This window comes from Embiotoca jacksoni, unplaced genomic scaffold, assembly GCF_022577435.1.
Source record: "Embiotoca jacksoni isolate LCO1_2020_lvr unplaced genomic scaffold, fEmbJac1.0.p SCAF_10, whole genome shotgun sequence".
In the NCBI taxonomy this organism is placed as follows: Eukaryota; Metazoa; Chordata; class Actinopteri; family Embiotocidae; genus Embiotoca; species Embiotoca jacksoni.
Genome location: NW_027185230.1, coordinates 5,418,573 through 5,440,780, shown reverse-complemented (window position 1 = coordinate 5,440,780; position 22,208 = coordinate 5,418,573). Strand labels below are relative to the sequence as shown.

At 40.2% G+C, this 22,208-nt stretch overlaps 1 protein-coding gene across 1 annotated transcript in view; it reads left to right on the top strand.

The window, feature by feature from the left end:
* The first annotated feature begins 2,143 nt into the window (after positions 1-2,143).
* Positions 2,144-22,208, top strand: part of LOC138206037 (ephrin type-A receptor 5) — a 70,294-nt gene continuing 50,229 nt past the window's right edge. Inside the window, exons 1-3 of the mRNA XM_069162488.1 lie at positions 2,144-2,392; positions 8,445-8,509; positions 17,733-18,453. Of these exons, the coding sequence (XP_069018589.1) occupies positions 2,293-2,392; positions 8,445-8,509; positions 17,733-18,453 (886 nt within the window). The 5' untranslated portion in view covers positions 2,144-2,292. The remainder of the gene's footprint in view (positions 2,393-8,444; positions 8,510-17,732; positions 18,454-22,208) is intronic.

Genomic DNA, 22,208 nt, shown 5'->3' with positions numbered 1-22,208 from the left:
TTGATATACATTAATTTCACACACATTGAGGAATCCTGATGATGCAACATCGATTTAAAAGAATGAAAACAGCAAGAATGTTTGACTTCAATACGTATTTAACTAAAAAGCCACCAAAGAACTCAAGAGTTGGCTGGTGGTTTGTGTGCATTTGTCTGTTTGTGTATTTGTTGTTGTTGCTCCACTAAATAGAGAAAAAAAGACTTGATGGGCTCATTTAAGAGAAACTGTACTGTTCAACTATCTATCTCTGTTCCAGTTTGTCCAAACCAGGAAGAGCTCATACACTTCAGATTCAATCATGGAGTTAAACTTCTCGTAAGAAAGAAGAATTTACTGATTAGTGAAAACATCCCCGTAGACCTGCAGACAACTATGACGACAAATATTGTTAGTCATACTTCCATTATAGCCCACAGCCATCAGGCTTTAAAACACCTCAGCCGGGGGCAGTAATTCATGACCTGAACTGTTGCTATCCTTCCTCCTCTCCCGTCTCTGCTCTGTCTCTCCACATGCTGTTGGACTATGTATTAGCTGTGTCAGGTCTTCCAGGACATTAAGGAACCGTGCTAGCACTTAGTAATAAAATAATCAGCGGCACTTTTGTTTTAATTTATTTATGTGTTGATTTTAGTCATATTAGCCTTGTTTTTAACCCACTATTACCACTGACTTTGACTTTGAGCCGTTCATCCATCCAAAACCACGCTTCCAAAGTGGTTCTTTGTTCACTGTTAGAGACATAAAACTAAAAATAAATGCAGACCACATGAGGAAAGGGTTGATGCATATTGCAAGAACAAACAGGGTCAAGAAAGCATCAATAAAAAAGCTTTTGAAAATAAACACTGACATGAGATCTGCAACACTCAACACAGTCGGCTTGACCTGAGTCCCAGATGGAGACCATTCTTGGCTATAAATGTATTTAGACTGCAAAAGCTTGGTCACCACTATTGATAAGAAACAGGACAATAGGGATGCATAAGAGATATCGGCATATAGCCTTTGAGTGCAGGGAAGTTTGTCTCTTTTGCTTTACTTCTGTAATCAAAAAAGAAAAGAAAAAAAAAATCACATTTTTTCTCTGACAATCGGTGAAGGCTAAATTATGTAAAAATGGACATCGAGGCAAAAACACATGCCGAGGTCACACCTTGAGTCGTCATGTGGTCTGAAACAAGCCATAAAGCCTTTCAAACAACATTGAATAAGACACTGAAACTTCCCTGAAGCAGTATGTAAGAAAAAAACTTACTGTGTTTGAATGTGTCACGTGTCTTTTAAGTGTGGTATGAAGGCTTCATGACCACCACAACACGCTGCAGCTGCTGCTGCCAAAATTGTACAAACCAGTTTCCAGTAATCACACAGGGTCACAGAGCACAAGCTGATTTTAAACGCATGAAAAAAAAAAAAAAAAAAGCTCTTTCCATTACATTCAGCCCAATTCTCTTCAGATAGCCTTAATACCCCTAAAAATAACAATATGCATCTCTACAGGGGGATTAGTTTTGCTTTTAAGCAGTAATACTCCTTGAGTTGACACTTCAGGATGAAATATTAAAGTAAACCCAGTAGCGGACTGCTGCAGCAGCCTCATATTTTTTAAGATAATCTCGGTGGCACTCTAGTTATTGTAAAATGTCACAGTTTTGACATTATCAAAATGTAAATTGGAATAATCTTAAACTGATGATCTTCCTCCTCTCGTTCCCTTTGGGGGCGTGTGACAGAAAGCAGCATTTAAATTGTAATTAAAGTGCTTTTGACTGGGCATATGGGAAGGTTTATAAGCACTAAGCTCCGCTCTGTCTTCGCACATCCACTCACATAGTGTCACTCGTGCAAAAAAAAAGCAACGCGAGAAGGAAGATAACTTAATAAGGAACACGTTAAAAGTGGTAACGGGTGAGAGGTATTCGATTATCAATAGAGAAAACGAGTCCAGCAGCAGAGGGGTTCACCTGTGTGTGTGTGTGTGTGTGTGTGTGAGGGGGGGGGGGGGGGGGGGGGGGGGGGTCTGTGATTGGAGAGACTTTGCGCTTCACTCCGCCCCCCGGCGCGCTGCCCGCCTTCCCCAAACCTGAGCGCACACAGCTCCTCAGTACCTTCCTCCAGCCGCCGCATAACATGAGCTCCCATCTTTCCGAGCGGAAGCGCAACGACACAAATGGTTCCACTACGTTTTCCCGCTTTATGCTGACCGAAACTGCTGTTGTTTAGGTGGAAAAAATATATATCTCCACACTGTTACCGGTCCTGTTTTTGTTTTTTTCTGGATGCGCCATGCATTCTCGTTGGTGGAGTTGTGGCATTCGGCTGGTGGCATGGACGTGGGTTTGGAGTCTGGCATTGCTCGGAGTGTGGTGCATCCCCGCCAACGAAGGTAATGCCGCACAGAGACGCGCCGGGGGGTTAGTGTGTACTGTGCCGGGCTTTCAACTGGCACTGGAAAGTGTGATCAGTCAAAGGTCTGTGTGACACGGGTCTCTCGCGGACTCCCGGTGGCTGCTTGTTCGGCTCTGACGCCGTATGACAGGAAAAAAAACAAAAACAAGAGGTCGTCTATCAAATTAATGAGCAGATAATCTTTATGACAGCTGTGTATCCCAAGTCTGTAATGACTTTGTGTTCTGAAACAGTACAAGGTGAAATAATAATAATAATAATAATAAACCGGACCTTTGAACCGAACACGCCGCTGTGTCAGATAACCGGTCCTTTAAAGACATGGCAGCGGAGACAGACGCGCAGTGCGATGCGAAAATCTCTGGATTACTCTTAAACATTTCCTTGTGGAGCGTGTAAGGTGCTCACCATATTACTGTATGACATTGACCTCAACGCACTGTAACCTAGTATTAGTTTATCATTTAAAAACAAAGAGAAATCACGTAATTTTGATCTGGTTTTGGTGTGTGATGACTTTTAATGACTGATATTTAATTGACCTCCCATCTTTTACACTTAAATTCTCACCTTTGAACGTTTATAGCCATTTTTTTTTTAATCTTTATTCAATATTAAACCTACTTTATATTTAGTTTAATGTGTCTTTAAAGATGCTGTTTGAAGCCTTTACACCTCTGAATCCAGACACACTGGCAGGCAATGAGTTCAGACAGTCACTTGCAGCTATTTCCTGCAGCCTATACAAAGGTTGCAAACTTAACCAATAATTTGCATGTCAACCCAACTAATGCACACCTGCAAACCTCCTCCCTGGCTAAATGTGGAGAAATGAAGTGACATAAAAATCATACATATTTATAAAAAAAACTCAAAAACAGGGTGTCAAATACTGTTCCCACGCTATTGTCCGGAGAGTGAGCAGCATTTTAATAGCTCGAGATGAATGCCATTGTTTTGGGGGAGCTATTAGACAGCGTTATCCGGGAAAGAGAGAACATTTATCAACCGAGGCATTCTTCACATGGCAGATTTATTTGGTCAAAGCTCAGTGGTTCCTATGTGTAACACTCGATTGGGTTCTGCAGAGGTTTGCAGTGCATCCTTTGGCAACACATAAAATAGTTAAAGATCAGCTATATTGTATAGATTTATCACCATAGGGGTTTAAATGGTCAAAGTATGTATTAGTTTTTTTATGGGATGAGGGACACTCTTCCACAGTTCCAAAGTTTTCACCACAATAGCAAAGCTTACTGTAAAAATTGTAGAATTCCCATTTAGTTAAAAAAAAAAACACAGCCTTGTTAAAGTCGAGCTTCAGGCTGTTGTGAATTAAGAGAAAGAAAAAAGAAGTCCTCAAAAACACTTACACATTTAATCTTTCACATCTTAAAATTACTGCAACACTTGTTTTCTTTGTTGTCTTCAGCTACAAAGCATTTCCCCATTTTTTTCTCTGCCAACGCATGTTTTTAAAAACCTGTTTTAGTGTCTTCTCTCTCAAATTTGACTAGCAAAGCCATGCACTTCTGCTTAACAAAACACCCAGAAGAAAACTGTTCAACACCTCTCCAGTGCAGACTCGTTTGCCAGAGGTTGCCATTCAACACAAATTTTGGATTAATTTGGCACATATTTGCATTGCAATGGGTAATCATGCCATTGCATGCATAATTGGAGAGGAGAGTTGAGCCCATAATTAAACTAGCATATTCTCTCATTGGAATAATTTGTCGTAATTGAAAAAAAAAAAATAAATAAAACAAATTTTCAGCGTGCTTTAGACATCTTAGTAGAATCATTGGGGTTTTGGACACTTCCCCATCTCCATTTGTGTCTTAATAAGAGAGGAACTTCCTGTCAGGTTTCATGCTGAGGTTGTGCATCTCAGCGTGACCTCAAATTACACAGCAGACCTCTACCTCATGCAACTCTTATTCCAATTCATGTTCAGCTTTTATTTGAATCAGTTACTCACTGAAGAGAAAACAAGTGAATCCTAATGCTTCTATTGTTGTGTTTTTCTAGCAGTGGAGACATTTTAACTGCAGTGACGAATGCTTTTGCGGAAAACTACTCACTTTTCAAAGTTGATCAATTTCATCTCTTTAAACAAGAATTAATCTGCTTCAATTGATTAAATGCAGAACCAGATGCCTCACATCTAATTTAGATATTGTTGTTGTGTTTCATTCCTATGTCTGACATATGAAGATGATACAGTATAGAGGTTAGAGGTTTTAAAGCTCTTGAATTTACTTGTCATTGGTCATTGTGTCGATCAAATGACTATTGGGAGAACCTGGGAGAACCCATAGCAAGAAGTGCATGTTTTTGTGTGTGTGAGGCTGTATGTGGGAGAGGGAGAGAGAAGGCAGGTCATTAAGCCCAGAGCGATCTAAGCTAACATGAAAATGCCACAATCAAACAGCATGAGGTTCAGACAGGGAAAGATAAAGGATTTAAAGAGGAAACTGTGTTGAAGAAATGAAATGTTTTGTACTTAAACAATGCTTCCAGAAGTAACAAGAAAGCTATAGTGTAAAATACGATTATGTAAAACATTACTGAGGTCAAGTATGATCTCTGGGTACGTCCACACTAATGTGTTTTCTTTTTAAAATGAAAACAATCTCCATTTCAGAAATAATCTCAATCCACGTGATGCCACATTTTGGCCTGATAACACCCCTAGACATGGGAATTACTTGAATAATAGCTTGCCTCTTGTATGCAGGCAGTAATGGCATTATAAAATTCAGAATTTAACTGCACAACAGCTGTTAGCACAGACAACAAGATCAGCATTACATATAAGTTGTTATCCATGTTGACTTAACCACTGGTAGTCAAGGATGTTGCCTGGTTTCTTCCAGAAAAGGGTCATGTGACAGGGGCGTGACGAATCAGGGAAGGACACATTGTGACTAATAAGATCAAATCAGGAAGCGGATCAAAATGTCTGCTTCATCGTTTTCAAAAATCCCTGTTTTCCGCCTGTCTAGACTAAAATGAAACCGCACAGTTTTCAAACTAACACGGGATCAACAGCGTTAAGTCTCCATTTTAAGGGGTCAAAAACACCGTAGTGAGCTTTAGAACTAAAACGTAGCCTTAAATCTATGACCTGCTCCAAGAGTGCCAAAAGTAAGCAATCTGAAAATAAATACCCGGACAGCCTCGCGTGTCACTGAGCAAGTATTCAACTGTCATCCCAAGGAGAATCGTATCAGTATTCCCAGTGCTGAAAATCCATTTTCTCCTCAACATATCTGAAGAGAAAATGTATCCTTGAAGTAATGTCACTCAAGACTTTAAATTACTTCATTCATTCAGGGGTGCTGATGACTTTTAATAATAAGTTCTGTAGATCATTGTCATAGCCGAGCTCGAACTTGTGAGGTGATTTGATCCTTAGAGAGAGCGCGAGAGACAGTGAGAGAGGTAACGTATCCCTTATGATCTAGTTCAGTATCACTTATCTCTTCTTTATGGCCTAATTAGTTGTCTAATCGCCTCCTAAGGACATTTTTTATTATTCTCAGCAGAACAGTAGAGACAGTAAGGCAAGAGTTGCGTGCGTGTGTGTGTGTGTGTGTGTGTTGGAAGGGGTTGCAGAGAAAGAGGAGTGTGTCTCGGTTCCTAAGCCAGCTATCACTTCATGATGTTCAGCGTATACCTTATCGAGGCAGATTTATTAACGGCTATCTGTCCTTTTGTTTACATTGGGGCTTGGCTCGTATGAGGATTGGCTGTTTTATAACGCGGCTTATCACAGCACACGCAACAGGGAATATTACACTCAACAGCTGGTGAATAGTATTCTATAACATTAAAGTTTTGGATAGTTGATTTAATGTGTCACATATTAGTGGTTGCTCCGTGTTAATGTTACTCTTTGGGACACCTCGTTTCGGCAGCTCTGAGCAGATGCAGGAGGTGAAACGATTTTAAATTCACTGCTCCGAAATCTTTGTGAATCCAAGAGAGGAAAATGTTCTCCTAACGTCTCCGAAGTCCACTTTTCTCTGGCTCGAGTACACATACAATTTTAATGTCAGTTCCTGTGGTAAAATAATTGACATATTCCAGTCGGAATATTTTCTTACTCAGCAACAGGTGTGATATTCATATTGAATGCATATTATGATCTGAAATATGCAACAAAAGGTTGACAAAAAAAAAAAGGAATAAATTATTGACATGAAAATATCAGTTGCGAGGACAGGTGGAGAGACTCTGAAAGGAAAATTCCATCACATTGTATGCCGGTCTGAAAGCTCGTCGACGGATCATTCAGTTGGACTTTCTTTTATTGTGAGAACACACTGTGCCAGACACAAGGACCCAATGGTTATCACAGAGCAGATAAAGAAAACTGAACTCTGTCCTGATAGAACTCGAGCGGTGTTTATGACGGTGTGTGCTCTGGAAAACTCAGACATGTATTGGAGCTGCTTCATAATAGATGCATTATATGTTCATGTGATTTATGATGGGCTTATGAAACGGCTGCTAAGAGTCGCTCAGGGTTTTACACCTGCTTGTTTCTCCCACATCCAACACGTCAGCTAAGAGAGATGACTGTTCACTTCTAATATGTTTACATTTACAGCATTTTACTATTATATTGTTTATTCTGTGAACTGGTTGGAGCTGCACTGTCCTTCAAAGGAATAGTTTCAAAATGTGTACTGTCTTGTTCTCTTTGCACCTGTTTGCACTTCATGTCGTTCAGTGTAGCCCCCATATATTGTATATAAAAGTGGAGGTAGTTTACTGGTCTGAAAAATTAGGCCTACACGGACATGCCTTAAACTGCAATACCAGAGAGTGCCACTAGAGGTCGGCTCCAAAAAGTATCCAGCTCCATAGACTCCCATTCACGTTCTCTCATGAAATACAAAGTAAATGGTTGACGTCACTGTTGGTTGCTACTTGGTAGCACCATGCAGTTCTGTGTAGCACCATATTGCACTAGCTGTAAATGGTTGCAATGACAACAACGCCATTCTTGACTCAATTTCACTTCAACTACAGAGTAGACATTGACATGCGTTGTTGTTACAAGAAAACCAACCAGCCACCAAGAAGAATATGGCAGCTGGAGGACATGCCTCCAAATGTGTCCCAAACTCCCTTACAGTACACCTCCGACATCCTCTTTTGCCAAGACCTTTTGTGACTTTGTTGTTGTAGAAGAAGCATTTGGACACACCGATACGGAAGATAAGACACAACTCATGAGACTGTACTGTTGCCAGCGCTGCAGAAGAGGAGATGGAAACTTGTTTTGAGGAGTGGAGCAGAAAAGTAATTGCACATGACAGCTTTCAACTGAAAGGCTGAGCAAGGAGGTTTTCTAATGGAGCCTGAGCTGTGACTTGTGTTGTCGACACCGAATTGTGTGAATTGAAGTATAAAAGTATGGTGGGAGTTTTGGGGTTAACAAGATGCACAAATGTTCAATTCCACTTAGAATGTGAATGAATATCAGCTCATGTCACCTCTCGACTTGTGCACTTGCTCACTTTTTGTACTCGGACAACCGTGCTGTAAAATTTCTTTCACATTCTCACACACTAATATCACTGTGGCATATTTTACAAATGGAGAAGTTTTCTTTTATTCTGTCTGCTGTTAGAGAGACGCACCCATCTTGGGGAAAAAATTACATTCAAATTAATTCATTTTGACAAGTGCACTCCAGTAGAAAGCCAAATTATATTTGTGGAAAGATTTTGTCTGAGGATTTGATTTGGAGTAAATGCACATATCTAAAGATTGAAAGCACTTTTTTAAGCCTCAGTTTGCAGGTATCCCTAACTACAGTGTGTAATTTGGGGCGTCAAACGTTTGACTCCGGCGATGTTGCGCTACGTCCGGAATTGCACACTGGAGTGAGTGGCTTCTCCAAGTTTGTAATTAAGTACATTTCCTCTCTCATTTTTTTTTTTTTTAATCATAATTAATGCATTGGTTGTTTGTCTATACTAAAGACTCTCTGTATTTTCCACCTTTAACAGTCAACTTGCTGGATTCTCGCTCTGTGATGGGAGACCCCGGATGGGTGGCCTACCCTAAGAATGGGGTGAGTAGAACTCTTGCAAAGATGTATGAAAGTAATTTTGAAGTTGTTAATTTTACAGCTGTTGTGGTAAAACCTTTTTTTTTTAGATTTTGAAGTTGTCCATCAACATAATGTTGTTGTGAATGGATTTGTTGTCTTTTGGGGGACACATAATTTTGCTTGTTGAGTAGAGGTACAGAATGTAGTTCAAATGTCCCTGTAGTGTTTCAGTAGATTAATTATACCTCAGTTGCCCATCAGTTATGTTAAAATGATGAGACAACTAAAGGGTTGATTTAAAAACTAAAATAAATTGGTTTGGCCCCATCTAAAACAACTCACTTTTAGGGCATGTTAGAAGACACTTATAACTTAATTATTTTTCGCTGAAGTGTAGGTTCTCCATTTGTTTTATCAAGGTTAAAGGTCATTTCATTTCCAAGAGCTCTCAGTTCATTATTAGAGGAAATTGAATTCATGAATAAGATATTGAAAGTCACCATGGAATATATTATTCTCAAACCAGGAATTGAATTTCCATTTCCAAGTATTCCCAGGGTGGAGGGTAATTAGAGAATGAATTACTCGAGTTGTAAAATAGTGATTTCATGGTACTATAGAATGTATTTTAATGAAAAAGAAATGTATTCTTGAGTTTCAGTACTACCTCGACTCATGAGATAGTTAACAACAAAATCTGCCACCTTTCCTTGAAAAAAATGGAATCTCTCAACCTCGAGGGAGTTTATTATGCTGGGGTTGGTTTAAACAGTAATTCATTTGTGCATCTATTTGATTGAAATTTTTTTTTTCCAAAGAGTCGCAATTCCTGGCAAATATGTGGCTATACACACCGGACCAATAGTGCTGACCATAGCGTTTTCTCAGCTCTGGGTATTCAAATCACAGCCCACTCTGTGGCTGTATGTAGATGGGAGAGATAGTGCTGACAAAAGCAGCCGTATGCGCAATCATATTAATGAAGATGTGATTATGGTGTGTGTTTTCAAGAATACAGCTGCATAGGTAGCTACATTCACGCGAGACGGGGTGAGGAAATAAAAAGACTTGATAAGACAATTTAAGGATCTAATTATGATATCCTCATTAGCAGTTGCGGTTTTATTCAGCTGCATTGTAGGTGAGTATTTTTCTTCCTGTTTAACTTGTTTTCTGACAAACTAAATACTCTATTCCCTGTTTGGCATTTTAAATAACACAAATTATTGGCCATTTTAACTCATGTTCAGTGTTTGTACAACAGCACCCCATCTGCAGCAAACGCTCGGACACTCTCCACACACGCACGTTCACACTTCTAAGTCTTTGCTAAATAAGATGCTGAGAAGGCGCCGAAAGTTGTTATTATCAATTTTTTTAAGTCTCGTGTTCCAGATGGTTCCTTTCATCCTTGATTTTCTCCTCTTTCCTTCATCCACGTCACTGCTTCTCCTCTTATTTATTTTTTTCTGGCTCAGCTCTTAATGCGCTTCTTCCCATCCTTCCTCGTCCCCGAACATTTGTCTGACTCCTTATGCCCATTTTCTTTTTATTCTTGTCATCTGCTTGTCTTTTTTTTTTTTTTTAAATATCATCGCCTTCTTCTCTTTCCTTGGTCCTGCTTTGCTTTTCCAAAGCCTTCACTTGCTTTGAAAGTTATTGGAACACAGATTTAAACTAAAAGGAGTAAAATAATGGCTTTAAAATACGTTTTAAATGTGATGGATCACTTTGAGACACTTGAACACATTTCAGTGAATACAGTGACACTAAATAGAGCATATTTACCAGACAAATGTTTAGAAGTAGAGCAGGGAAACACTATAAATAGTAGCTTGAAATTGGAGATTGTAGAAGGCAAATCATAAATATTTTGGTTTAAGAGCTTAAATTGTCACTGAAAATTGTTCCTTGAAATTTAGAGTTGGAGCTTTTTCTCTTTTTTTCTATGCAGCCTTTCTTTATATGTAAGTATAATTTGAACTGAAATTAGAAAGGCTAATTTTAAAGTCTGACATGAACACACCATCAATCATAGCTAGCAGGGAACCCAAAGTAAGTTTTCTTCCCTGAGATCTCGTGGCAGGTGGATCTGGCATTGCGGAGACAGATGTGGTGTGAGACAGAAGCAAAGAGAACTCGACAAAGATGGAGAGCTGCAGACTGTCAGACAGTGACAGACTGAGATGGACAAAGTGTGTGAGAGAGAAAAAAAGCAGGCTTCCTATAACCTCAAGAATACAAGTCCCTTTGTCTCCTCCTGTTTTGACAGAGGAACAAAATTCACGACTAAAGGTAGAACAAATGAGGACAGATGGAAAGCCAGGAAGACAATGATAAATTAGAGATCTGAAAGGCGGAATTAGGTTCATTTTCTCATTTGGGGGTTGATGATAGCAGCAGATGATGGGACAATATATGCATGTTATTAATAGTTATTTTGCTGAAACAGAAAACAGGATAATAGGGAAGAAAGCGACCACCACAGTTGCTTGAAACCAGATATTTGAGGTACATTAGAAACTGATATTTATAAATCGAATAACTGTTCTTACAGTGAGTTAATTTAAGTTTGCATCATTAGCATAAATATTGTTGCAGTGTCAGATTATAAGGAGAAAAGAGAAATGAAGGTAAAGATGACTGCTGTATTTTCAAGCATCTTGGAGGGGGGGGGGGCACGAATAAACAAAAAATCAGGAAAGAAGGAGGCACAAAAGAGATGGATCTCACAAAATGTATTATTGTTGCTGTCAAATCCATCTGCCTCCATTACCACCCATCAGTCTGGTAAATCCAAGAATGTGCAATGGTTGCCGGAATTGTAAAGGCCCTGTAATACCAAGCCGACTCAAAGAAGTAAGTGGAGTCAAAGGAGGTCTGATGAAATGTGCTGTGTGGCCTTTCTTCACTTCAATTCTTGTGTTCAAATTTTCATCAGAAGAAAATACAAAGACGACAGCTAGCTGGCGGTTGATGGGCACCATGCTCTAAAAAACAGGAGACTTGCATTCAAACAAACCAAACATGCTCACCATTTAAACATGAATCTGTTTCAATTTGCTTGATATTTGACCGAATTAATAACATTTCTGACAAAAAAACACAAGCATTGTGAACAATTTGAGGAAAACAATACATCAAACCATGGTTATTATTGTGAAATTTTGATTTACATTGCAATTATTTTCTATAAATTAAGACTTGTACTTGTAGTCCATATAGAAAAGACATCCCCCACATAAGTATTCTTTAGAGAAATTGATCAAGATATTTGGGGTGTACTTGACATTATTACCTCATATCAAAGTGGTGTTACAGTTGTCCAATTATACTGTATGTTTTGGATAATTGTAACAACATTTCCCTGAAAACATTTTTATGTTTCAGCTGACAGCTTTGTCCAAAGTTGATTCAGACACTAGTCTGTGTATGCTAGCATCATGCACAGACTAGTTTCACCGCTTCACCACTCTGAATCCTGGGGGTCACGATTCAGAGCTCCTCAGATGATACGCTCGAACAACGATGTAATGTGCTCCAACTGGGAGATTCCCACAATCTGTTCGCTCTGTCTGTCGTTCACACTCAACAACTGCCGAGCTACCTGCATATTACTGAGGCGATCGGCGTATCATTCAACTACAGTCCTTGCTTCACAGTCTTTTGGTTCTGAAAGAAAAAGAAGTGGCAAAACAAAAAAATAAAGTGAAACCACACAAAATTGATGTAATCACTGATTCGCTCGACTGAACAGCCAGTTTAAAGAGCTCTCCTTCACTGACTGCCTCCACTCATTCAGTGTGCCCAATTGACCAAAGATAAGGGCAGGTTAGCGTCAAAGGTGCTGATCACACTGCCATAACTCTGGGCAATGGTTGGGCACAGATACTAAATGATGGCCCGCTGACAGCTGGTTTGGCCTGTCTGGGCCTTTAACTGTGTGTCCCTAATGAGAAAAGGGAGCGAGTGTTTGAACTGTTCAAGGAGTGTTTGCTTAGAGATTTGTTCTCGAGATTTGCTGATCCACTTCTTGTCTTTTCTCAATGGTACACTACAGCACTGTAAAGGAGGGAATACGAGGTGGGGTAAAAGAGACAGAGGAGAATGAAGGAGATAAACAAGAAGAAGTGTAGCAGAAAGGAGGATGGAAAGGAGGGTTAGAGAACGTAAAGAGAGAAAGAGAGAGAAGATCAAACTCAAGGTCAAAGATAAGACTTCATAGTGGAAAGGTAGTGAAGTTGGTGGAGAAGGGAAGTCAGTGTTTCCCAGAAGATTTTTTTTTTTTTTAGCAGCAGTGTATATTTGCACATACCAGTGGACAAACTTAAAACTACTTTACAACCAGCTTTGGATACCAGAAGTTCCTAACCACAGTTGGACGAGGTTGCTGGTTCGCCCCAAAGATAACTTGATAATATTTGATGACCGACTATGTATTTCCCCTAGTTTTGGACTACTCTCAGTAAATTATTATTTAAAAAAATACATTGGCATCAGACATTAGCAAGTACAAACGTGAAACAGATGTGCTCTCTGTTGGAGTTAGCACTGTGCCCTGAACCCTAAATCAGAACAGGATTAGAAACGATTTATATGTTAACTACAAGTACTATAAATATAGTTTCTACAGAAGCAACTGTAACATTTTGAACAACAATTTTAGTATTTAAACTCAAAAATATCTCAGTGGAAACAAATATAAAGTGTAAATAAAATAACTAATAAAATGCCGACATCAAAATACTGAATGATGTATACAAATTATGATTTTCTTTTTTTTTTTTTCTTTTCCGCTGTTGGAGGTTTTTCTTCCTGTTAAAAAGGAGTTTTTTCCTCCCAGCTGTCGCTCAGGTGGGAATCATTGAATTGTTGGGTTCCATAATGTTGTGAGGACTTTCCTCTGTTCAGTGCCTTGAAATATATTGTATTCTGATTGGCGCGATATACATAAAATAGAATCGAAAACATAGAAATCAGCCAGCCAATAGGTTTACAACAATAGTCCAACTTTTAAGATGTGTGGTAAACTAACAGCTAGACATACAAACAGCTTTTGTCGTAGCTTGTTCATAATAATTCAATAATAATTTCAAAACATACCGGTGGTGGATGGGACACTGCAGGAAAAGATAATAAAGATGATAAGGTGATAAAAGTATGGTATTTCTACATGTCTATGCTTTTTGTACAGGTTGTTTAATGAAGAACTTATTGGCTTTCTACCCACTAATGTTTTATTGCACATTCATTAAGGACTGTAGTTGTCTTTGACTTAAGTAAAACATGAGAGAGCCGAGAAAGCTTAAGCACTACTCACTCCAGTCACCTGCTCCAAGTGGAGGAAGTCCACGCACTTTGCATTCGTTCTGATTATAATGTACAATTGGAAATTGCTGCGATGGCATTGATCATTTAGCCGCAGTGCTGCGCTGCCGTTCAAAGTACAGCAGGGAAGAAAGGCAGTGTTTCTGGGTTAGACTTAAGTTTGATAATTAAAGGAAGAATAGAGGACACAAAGGGAAAATGATGATAGACATGGGTGAAATTAAAAGGCAGAGCAATGACACAGAAGAACTGGGTTGTTAGAGTGAATGAGATGGAGGTGGAAATAGGGAAAGGGAGGCAGGGGCTCGAATGGGTAAGGAGAAAAAGGGACAGTTCTATTACAGTGTCATGATGGTCAGCGGTAATGGGTGGTAATAATAAGTTGGAGACAGCTTTATAGACTTAGAGCCGAGAGGGCACTCAGCACAGCCACGGGGGGCCTGCTGACGGATGTGACACACAGACACCCACACACACACACACACACACACACACACACACACACACACAATGGTCAACAAAGCTAAACACACATACTAATGAGGCGCTAGAAGGATGCCTATGGGGACAATTCTGTGTTGGAAAGCAAAGTGGAAAAAGGGAGGAAGGAGAGAGGATGCAGAGGTCAAAGAGCGGCTCTGCTGCGTGGAAGGGTATGAGCCTCCAGAGGCCGAGTATTTATCACCTCTGGAGAGTCTGTTGGCTTTTTGATTGTTCACAGTAAAAACAGCAGTTCACCCAAATAGCAAAAATATTCCTTGTGGCATCTAACCATGCAGATAGTTTTAGTTTTGTGACAAAGTGATGACATATCTGTATCTTAAACATCTGCTGCCACCTAATTATAACATTAGTAAATGGGATTTTTTTTTTTTAATTTTTTTTTTTTAGATAGCTTCCTGTTGTTTTTTTTTTTCAGAATAGCTGTTGGAACTATTTCTTCAGGCGTGATAGTTGTGGATTTTCTGAGTCACTGGGATATCAATTGTAAGATATCTGGAAAACATCACGGGGTAAATCCGAAAGTGTTGGCATGGAAGAGTGGAACAAAAGTGGAAAGATTTCTCATTCTTGGAATTTGAGTGAACTGACCCTTTAAGACGAGGTGGTGTGAAAGGCATTCGAAGAGAAATGGGTGCACCGGAGTTTATAATAACTAAAACAAATAGAGAGTGTATTTCTTTATAGATCCATTGAGAGGAGAACAGGCATAGTTGAAATACATCTACCAATAGATGAGTCCACAAGAGATAGCTATACTATTAATTCATGTGAATTATTTTATATTTTTTTGTATAGCCAGTCACAATAACAACATAGGTGGCCCTGACCCTGCAATAGTTAGTATGTCACCCTGTGCACCAAGCTTCGTGTCTGACATCCGAGGACCCGACCTTCCTAATACTATGATCCCATGAAATAGGCACTTGAACGTCCTAGAAAACATCTACTGTCTGGAAACTCTGCATGCTGTGGTCAAAGCATGTGAGTGTAATTAAAAATTGAATTAAATTAAAAATTAAAAAATTCCTCCCAATAAACTCTTCACCATTCCTCCTTCCATTTGTCCTATTTGATCAAATAGTCTATTTCTTCATTAATAAGAGTCCTTTATTATGTACTTAAAATAGTTAAAGAAAATACTTCACATCAAGGATGAAGGACACATTTCAAAGCGAGGCTTTGAACTCAGCTTACTTCTATTTGGAGTGCGTTTCATTTTAGAGGGGATTTACTTGCAAATTGATCATGTTAAATAATTGTTTGATGACTCAGTTTAAATAATTAGCTTATGCAAGTATTTAGTAATCAAACCGTATTATAATGGTTGAGCTGCAGAGTGGGACGACTTCCAGCGGCAACAATGGCCACTAAACTTTCATCCACTGATACTGAACCCGTTTGGTTTTGGGCAAAATGAGAGAAGGTCGTCTGTTCAACTCCCTGCTGGGATACCAGCAATGACTGTGTGTGTGTGTGTGTTAAGCTGTGCAAAGCTCAGAGCAGGCTGGTGGATCTGTGTGATCTAACCAGTAAGAGGCTTAATGTCTGCACTGGGACTGACTGGGCTGAAGTCTGGGTGAGATAGGAAGTTAGTCACACACGAGCGCTCACAGATATGTTTGAGTGCCTATACTTGTGAGGACCCCTCGTTAACGTAATACACTTAATGCAAGCCTTGACCTCAACCTCTCGCAAGTCCAACCTCAACTCAGAAACAAAGTCGAAACCCTCAAACAGCCTCGTTGAAGAAATTAGGCTGGCCAAATGTCCTCACTTTTCAAAAATGTCCTCACTCTCGAGCTGTGCAATTGCTCCTCACTAAGATACAACAGCACAAATACTTGGAAATGCCAGCATTCATTCACAAATGGTCCGTCTGAGCAATTATAACCAGAAAACAAAGGAGACGGACTGAAGCAGGGAAGAAACGAGGAAAAAAAAAAAAGACAGATGGAGAACAAGACAGACGGAAGAGAGGAAAGACAAAGACAGAGGGCTGCATACCACGACTACAGCAAGGATTGATTAATATGGGCTATTAAGCTATAACACCAGATCATAGTCTGGTCCCTCTGGCCATATTACGGTGACATGATGAAGCGCCTGTATTAGCCATGGGAGAGTGCTAGTGATGCAGATAATAGCCACGTCCCAGGAGACCAGCAGAGGGAATTAATGTTGCTGTCTGACACACACACAGGCATGGATGCAGACGCTCACACATGCATGTGCGCACACACACACACACACACACACACACACACACACGCGCGCGCGCATGCGCACACACACGCACACACGTTTGAACACTGACAAAATAATTTACATATGCGCGCACGCACACTTTTAGAGGTACGGCTATAAAGTGCACACAGATGAACACACCTACAAGTGCATGTTAATTCTTTTTTTTTTTGCTGACTAGAACTCCACCCCCGATTCATGGTAAATGCATATATACCCTATAACACTATCTCATCCTTTTCTGTCTGTTACAGTAGGAGGAAATTAAGTGGAAGGGATGAGGATTATTCTGCTATCTATACGTAGACACACACACACAGGCTTTCCTCACCAACGTTAAGCCTTTCAAAAAAAACCTTGCTGTAGCTCCATTTTTATTGCATTTCCATACTTCTCAATTCTTTGTGCGAGTATTATTTGAAATTTAGAGCAGACATGATATCGGAGTTTTGGCACTGAGACCAAAACTATACCTTCATAATGACAAATATAAGCATGCTTTTCTACAATACCCTCGTAACAGAAGAAGATAATGGTCTAGTCTAGTCTAAATAACCATACACATGATATTATACTCAGTGAAGTATTTTTACTAAAGTTTTCCAATGAAAACTAAAGTTAAACATATAGTTTGTTACATCAGCATTGTGTGAAAAGCTAAAACTCTCTGCATTTCACATCATATGAAGTTTTTAAATCTGATGTATGGTGAGACATTCCCGTGCTGGGTAGATGAATGCATGCTGAGCGAGCTCTTTGGACAAAACCTGTGCACCAGAGTCTTAGGCCAGCCAAGACTGCTAACCTTTCCTTTTTAACCCTATGTTAACACGAATTAGTTCAAAATAGTTCAATTGTGTGGTTCTTCTGGAATATTGTAATGGTATCAGATAAAATGGATAAAATGATGATAGTGAAATGAGTCATTTCGTGAAAATGATGTCTCTCAAAACAAGTTATTCACTATTTTACAGCACAGTAGTGACAGAGTAGGCTACAGTGGAGGATATGACTGAAGCACCTGTCCACAGCATTTTTGTAATTACTCTCACTGTCAGTAGGGGGAGACACAAGTTCCGCTCTGCAGGTTGAAGTAAACAAACCGAATACCTACTTCCCCTCATTTTCCCTTTACTGTTTATTAACCTCCTATTTTTCTCTGCCTCAGTGGGAGGAGATCGGGGAAGTAGACGAGGACTATGCCCCCATCCACACCTACCAAGTGTGTCGTGTGATGGAGCAGAACCAGAACAACTGGCTCCACACCAACTGGATACTGACCGAGGGCGCCCAGCGGGTATTCATTGAACTCAAGTTCACCCTGAGAGACTGCAACAGCCTGCCAGGGGGGGTTGGGACTTGCAAGGAGACTTTTAACATGTACTACTACGAAACAGATGGGGACGAGGAGGAGATGGAGGACGGAGCGATGAGAGATGGTGTGGGGATAACGGACGAGGAAGACAGGGCGATGAAGGAGAGCAGATACATCAAAATTGACACCATAGCAGCTGACGAGAGCTTCACCGAGCTGGACCTGGGGGACCGCGTGATGAAGCTCAACACCGAAGTCCGTGATTTAGGTCCTTTGACCCGGAAAGGTTTCTTCTTGGCGTTTCAGGATTTGGGGGCCTGCATTGCTTTAGTGTCAGTGCGGGTTTTCTACAAACGCTGCCCGTTCTTGGTGAAGAGCTTGGCCGAGTTCCCCGACACCATCCCGGGCTCGGAGGCCTCGCAATTGGTGGAGGTAGTGGGTCGATGCGTCAATAACTCCCTGCCTCTCTATGAGCCGCCCAGGATGCATTGCAGCACAGAGGGAGAATGGCTGGTGCCCATTGGGAAGTGTGTTTGCAAGCCAGGATTTGAGGAACTCAACGGATCCTGTCAAGGTGAGAGGGGGAAATTTGTTGCGCTAAATGACGTTCATTTCAATTAATGAGTTGAAAATCAATCAGCGCATCTATTAGGACCAAAACATTTTTACATCACTATAGTCACATTTTTGGTCTTTTTAGGTTAGTGAGTGCACATGCATGTGTGCTGCCTCAGGTTTCTATCTTCTTCTTCCTGTGTGTATATTCATATCCATATTTATTTTTAGTATTGGGTGCATGAGAGGACGCACGGATCTGTTTATTCTTTCACTGAGAGTGTTTCCTACTGCCTGTGTGTGTGTGTGTGTTTCTCCCGAGCTTAGTAGAGGGTATTCCCCCGAGCCCTGCAGCACTTTGCTGCCCTCATAAAGCCGCTGTTCTGCTCTGACTCAAGCCCAAACATCCCCACCGACGACCTTAACTGCCATTTCCACGGGCACCCAGGGCCACTGTGTTTTTCTCTCCTTCCATCGTCTCCAATTTTCCTCTGTTCTTTCTTTGAATTACTCAGTTTTTCCGACTTGCACACGAGACTCTACTTAAGCAACCGAGAGGAGCTCTGAATAGCATGGCGAAATTTCAGAAAAAAATTCCCCTTAATGCAGGAAAGTAGAATGTGTGATTATTTTGGTAGCTCGAGTTATTTTTTTCATATTCACACAATATTCTCACACTGTTCCACTGATCAGTCTCAAGTGATGAACTAAAGGATTGATCTCAGATGCTGCGTTACAAATGACGAACACAAATTTGACATACAAAGATGTACTTGATTCTTTAGCTTTTCTGATTTATGTATATGTGGCTTCACTAAATTGGCTTCAGTTGGGAGGCAGTGTGCATGTCATTCAGATTTCCCATTGAATTTATCAGAAAACGCATCCTGAAGGTTTAACAGTAAATTTCCCTCTTAAAGAACCAACACCTTTCTAAGCTGTGATCAGTTCACAATAATCAAATACTAGAACATAGCTGCTGTTTCACAAAGAGTGAACCGTATCTACAGTAGCTTTCCTTCGTCAGATATTGAATCTCTGTAGGGAGTTCATTAGGGAATAGCTGTCAGTAGGCCAATAGCCTGCCTCGAGTCATACTGCCACAGACTCTACAGTCAGCCAGACTACGGTTGCAGATCTGCAGCTGACAAGGCTAAAAAAAAAAAAAAAATCATACTCTGGTCTTCAACTACTAATCATAATGATAGAGAGCAGTAGGGCTCATTTATCACCGTGTGTACCAGTGATGCATAAAACACTTCTGTAATCATGAGTATTAACAACCATCAACTGATTTTGTGCAGTTTACCAAAGGGGACATCTTTGAGGATATTGCTCCCTGTACATGAGGGTACCGCTGCATGAATACTGTACTCAGAGAGGAATATACATTCAAAAGATGAAAGAACTTCTGAACAGTGCTGTGATTACCACTCATTAGCTTGCCACCCAATTATGCATGGCTAATTATGCTTTACAGACTTCTGCCATTTTACTAATTTGGTTTGACCCGTTTGGTCAGCCGAAGCCTGCTGCAGAATAATATTCAGAATTACATCCCAAGTACAGTAGTTTCATCCAAATAGGATGCAGTCGTGGGAGTTTTTGTGCCATGTAAGCATCTTTTGCTTGTAAAGAAATGCGTTTTTCCGATCCTGGACTCTCGGTGTGATATTTTTAGTCTAGTAGTTACTGGAAGTAACTCCAGTTCTATGTGTATGTGCGTATTTTGTCTTTTTTCATCAGGGGTTGGGGGTCCTGTTAGGCCTGCGGTCTCCCTCCCCCAAGACAATGGTAGGAGAAACACTGCTCATGTAGTAAATTAAATTACTGTATGTGTACAGTGCTAACAAGAAAAAAGAAGAGAACAATGAAACCAAGCAATATGGAAAGGAAATAATTTTGACGTTTATAAGTGAGCAGACAATCACACGATAACAGTGCATTAAAATACTCAATATGTCTATACATATCAAAACGTCTCTTAAATTTCCACTGGCATGGTCAAAAAGATTTGCCGAGCTGTTGGCGCCAGTCTAGACAACATTGCAAATTAAAACTGTGTTGTCTTTTCTGATGCAGACTGGGCTGAAAAAAAACATGGCAAATAGCGGCACTCCCTTTGTACCAACATTCACACAACCGTCTTCTGATGACTCTAGTTTAATCTGACCCTGCCATATCTCGTAAGAAAACTGACGCCTCATTCCCTTGCTGCGGCAGAACAAGTTTTAGTGTTTACCTGATTTTCATTTTAATGAGTTTTCTCTATCGGTTCAACTTTTTTTGGAATAAAAACCCTCTCGGGTGCCTTAAATGAAGTAAAGTGAGTGAGACACACTCCTCACAATTATTGAAGCTACAGGATGATTATTTTTCTTTCTTTACAGTTTCGTATGCAAATGACACCGTTAAACTGACAGCCTTTTGAAGCCGTCTTCAGAGAGAAACATGGCAGGGTTTTCTCTCTCAGGCAGCTTTGTAACCATATGTGTTCACTGCCTTGGTAAACACTTTTTCATGTGCATTTCAGTCGCTCACAGTGTGTGAGTGAGTGTGGAAGTCGGTATTTGAGGCGTTGAAAGAGTGCCTGGACTCCTTGCTGCGAGCAGTTATGTATTCAGTGTCTCTTTTTTGGGGGGGGTTAAGGGTGGTTTCTGGTTGCCTTTCAGAGGTGGAAGTAGTGAACATCTGTCGAGCTGCATTTTTAGAACCTTCACTGGGTGTAGTGATTTAATTTCCACTCTATTGTGTTTATTTTAGCCAGCACAGTGAATGTCTGTCTTTTTTAAAACTGGCAGAGGTGTTTAAGAAGAGGCGTTGGTAATACTATTTTATTTGATAGCCTGTGTGGACTGTGAAGCAGTGGGTTGAAGGTCGGATGTGTGGTAGAAAATGTGTAAATTTTGTGTGGATCCTTGCTTTATTGGATGTGTGTGCGACCTAGTAGAGCATGATTTAATGCCGCCTTTGTGAATGTAGGACGAAACTCATTATGGACGGCTCTTTCTCCTCCTTTTTGGTCCTTATTTCCGTCTCTTCTGTTGCTTTATCTCACTCTCACATCTCTTTCTGTTTCACTCCTTTGCTCTCTTTCTATTGGCTCCCCATCTTTCTTGCTCCTGCATTTCTATCCTTTCTCCTTTGTCTGTCTCTTCCTTAATTTTTTTTCCTGCCTTTGACTGCCTATCATTCATTGTTTTCTCCATCCTCTCCCTCGTTCTCCGTTGCTGCCATCTACATTAGCACTCTCCTGTCTTTTACACTTGCCAGTGCCTCTCACTTCACTTCCTTTTCCCTTCCTTCCTCCTCTTCAAGATCGGCCCGTCTTTCTCCATCAACACACCAACACGTCACACAACTGTCTCACACTGCCTTTCTCATGCACACACAAAAACTCACAAACCCTCTTCTCTCTGAAGTGCATCTTTGTTTATGGAAATAAAGCTATAAAACACCAAGTGAGCATGTGAAGAATGCCGGACAAAATTTCAGCGGGAATTCATTGTCAGATTTGTGTTTGTATTCATTGTTCTGTTCTGCTATTGTCCAACTTTTGTGTTTCATTATTTCGTTTTTTTTTTTAATAATTTACTCATTTGACAGCACAAATAACAACTTTATAATGATTATGCATCATTTGAATGCTAATTCTTTTTAGTTTCAAGTGTCAGCACAGCAAAGAAAAAAGTGCCTGGAAAATAAATTTAGTTACAGTTAATGTGGCGATGCTGTCCTTGTTATACAAGAAATTGTGTTTTTCCAGATGGCATC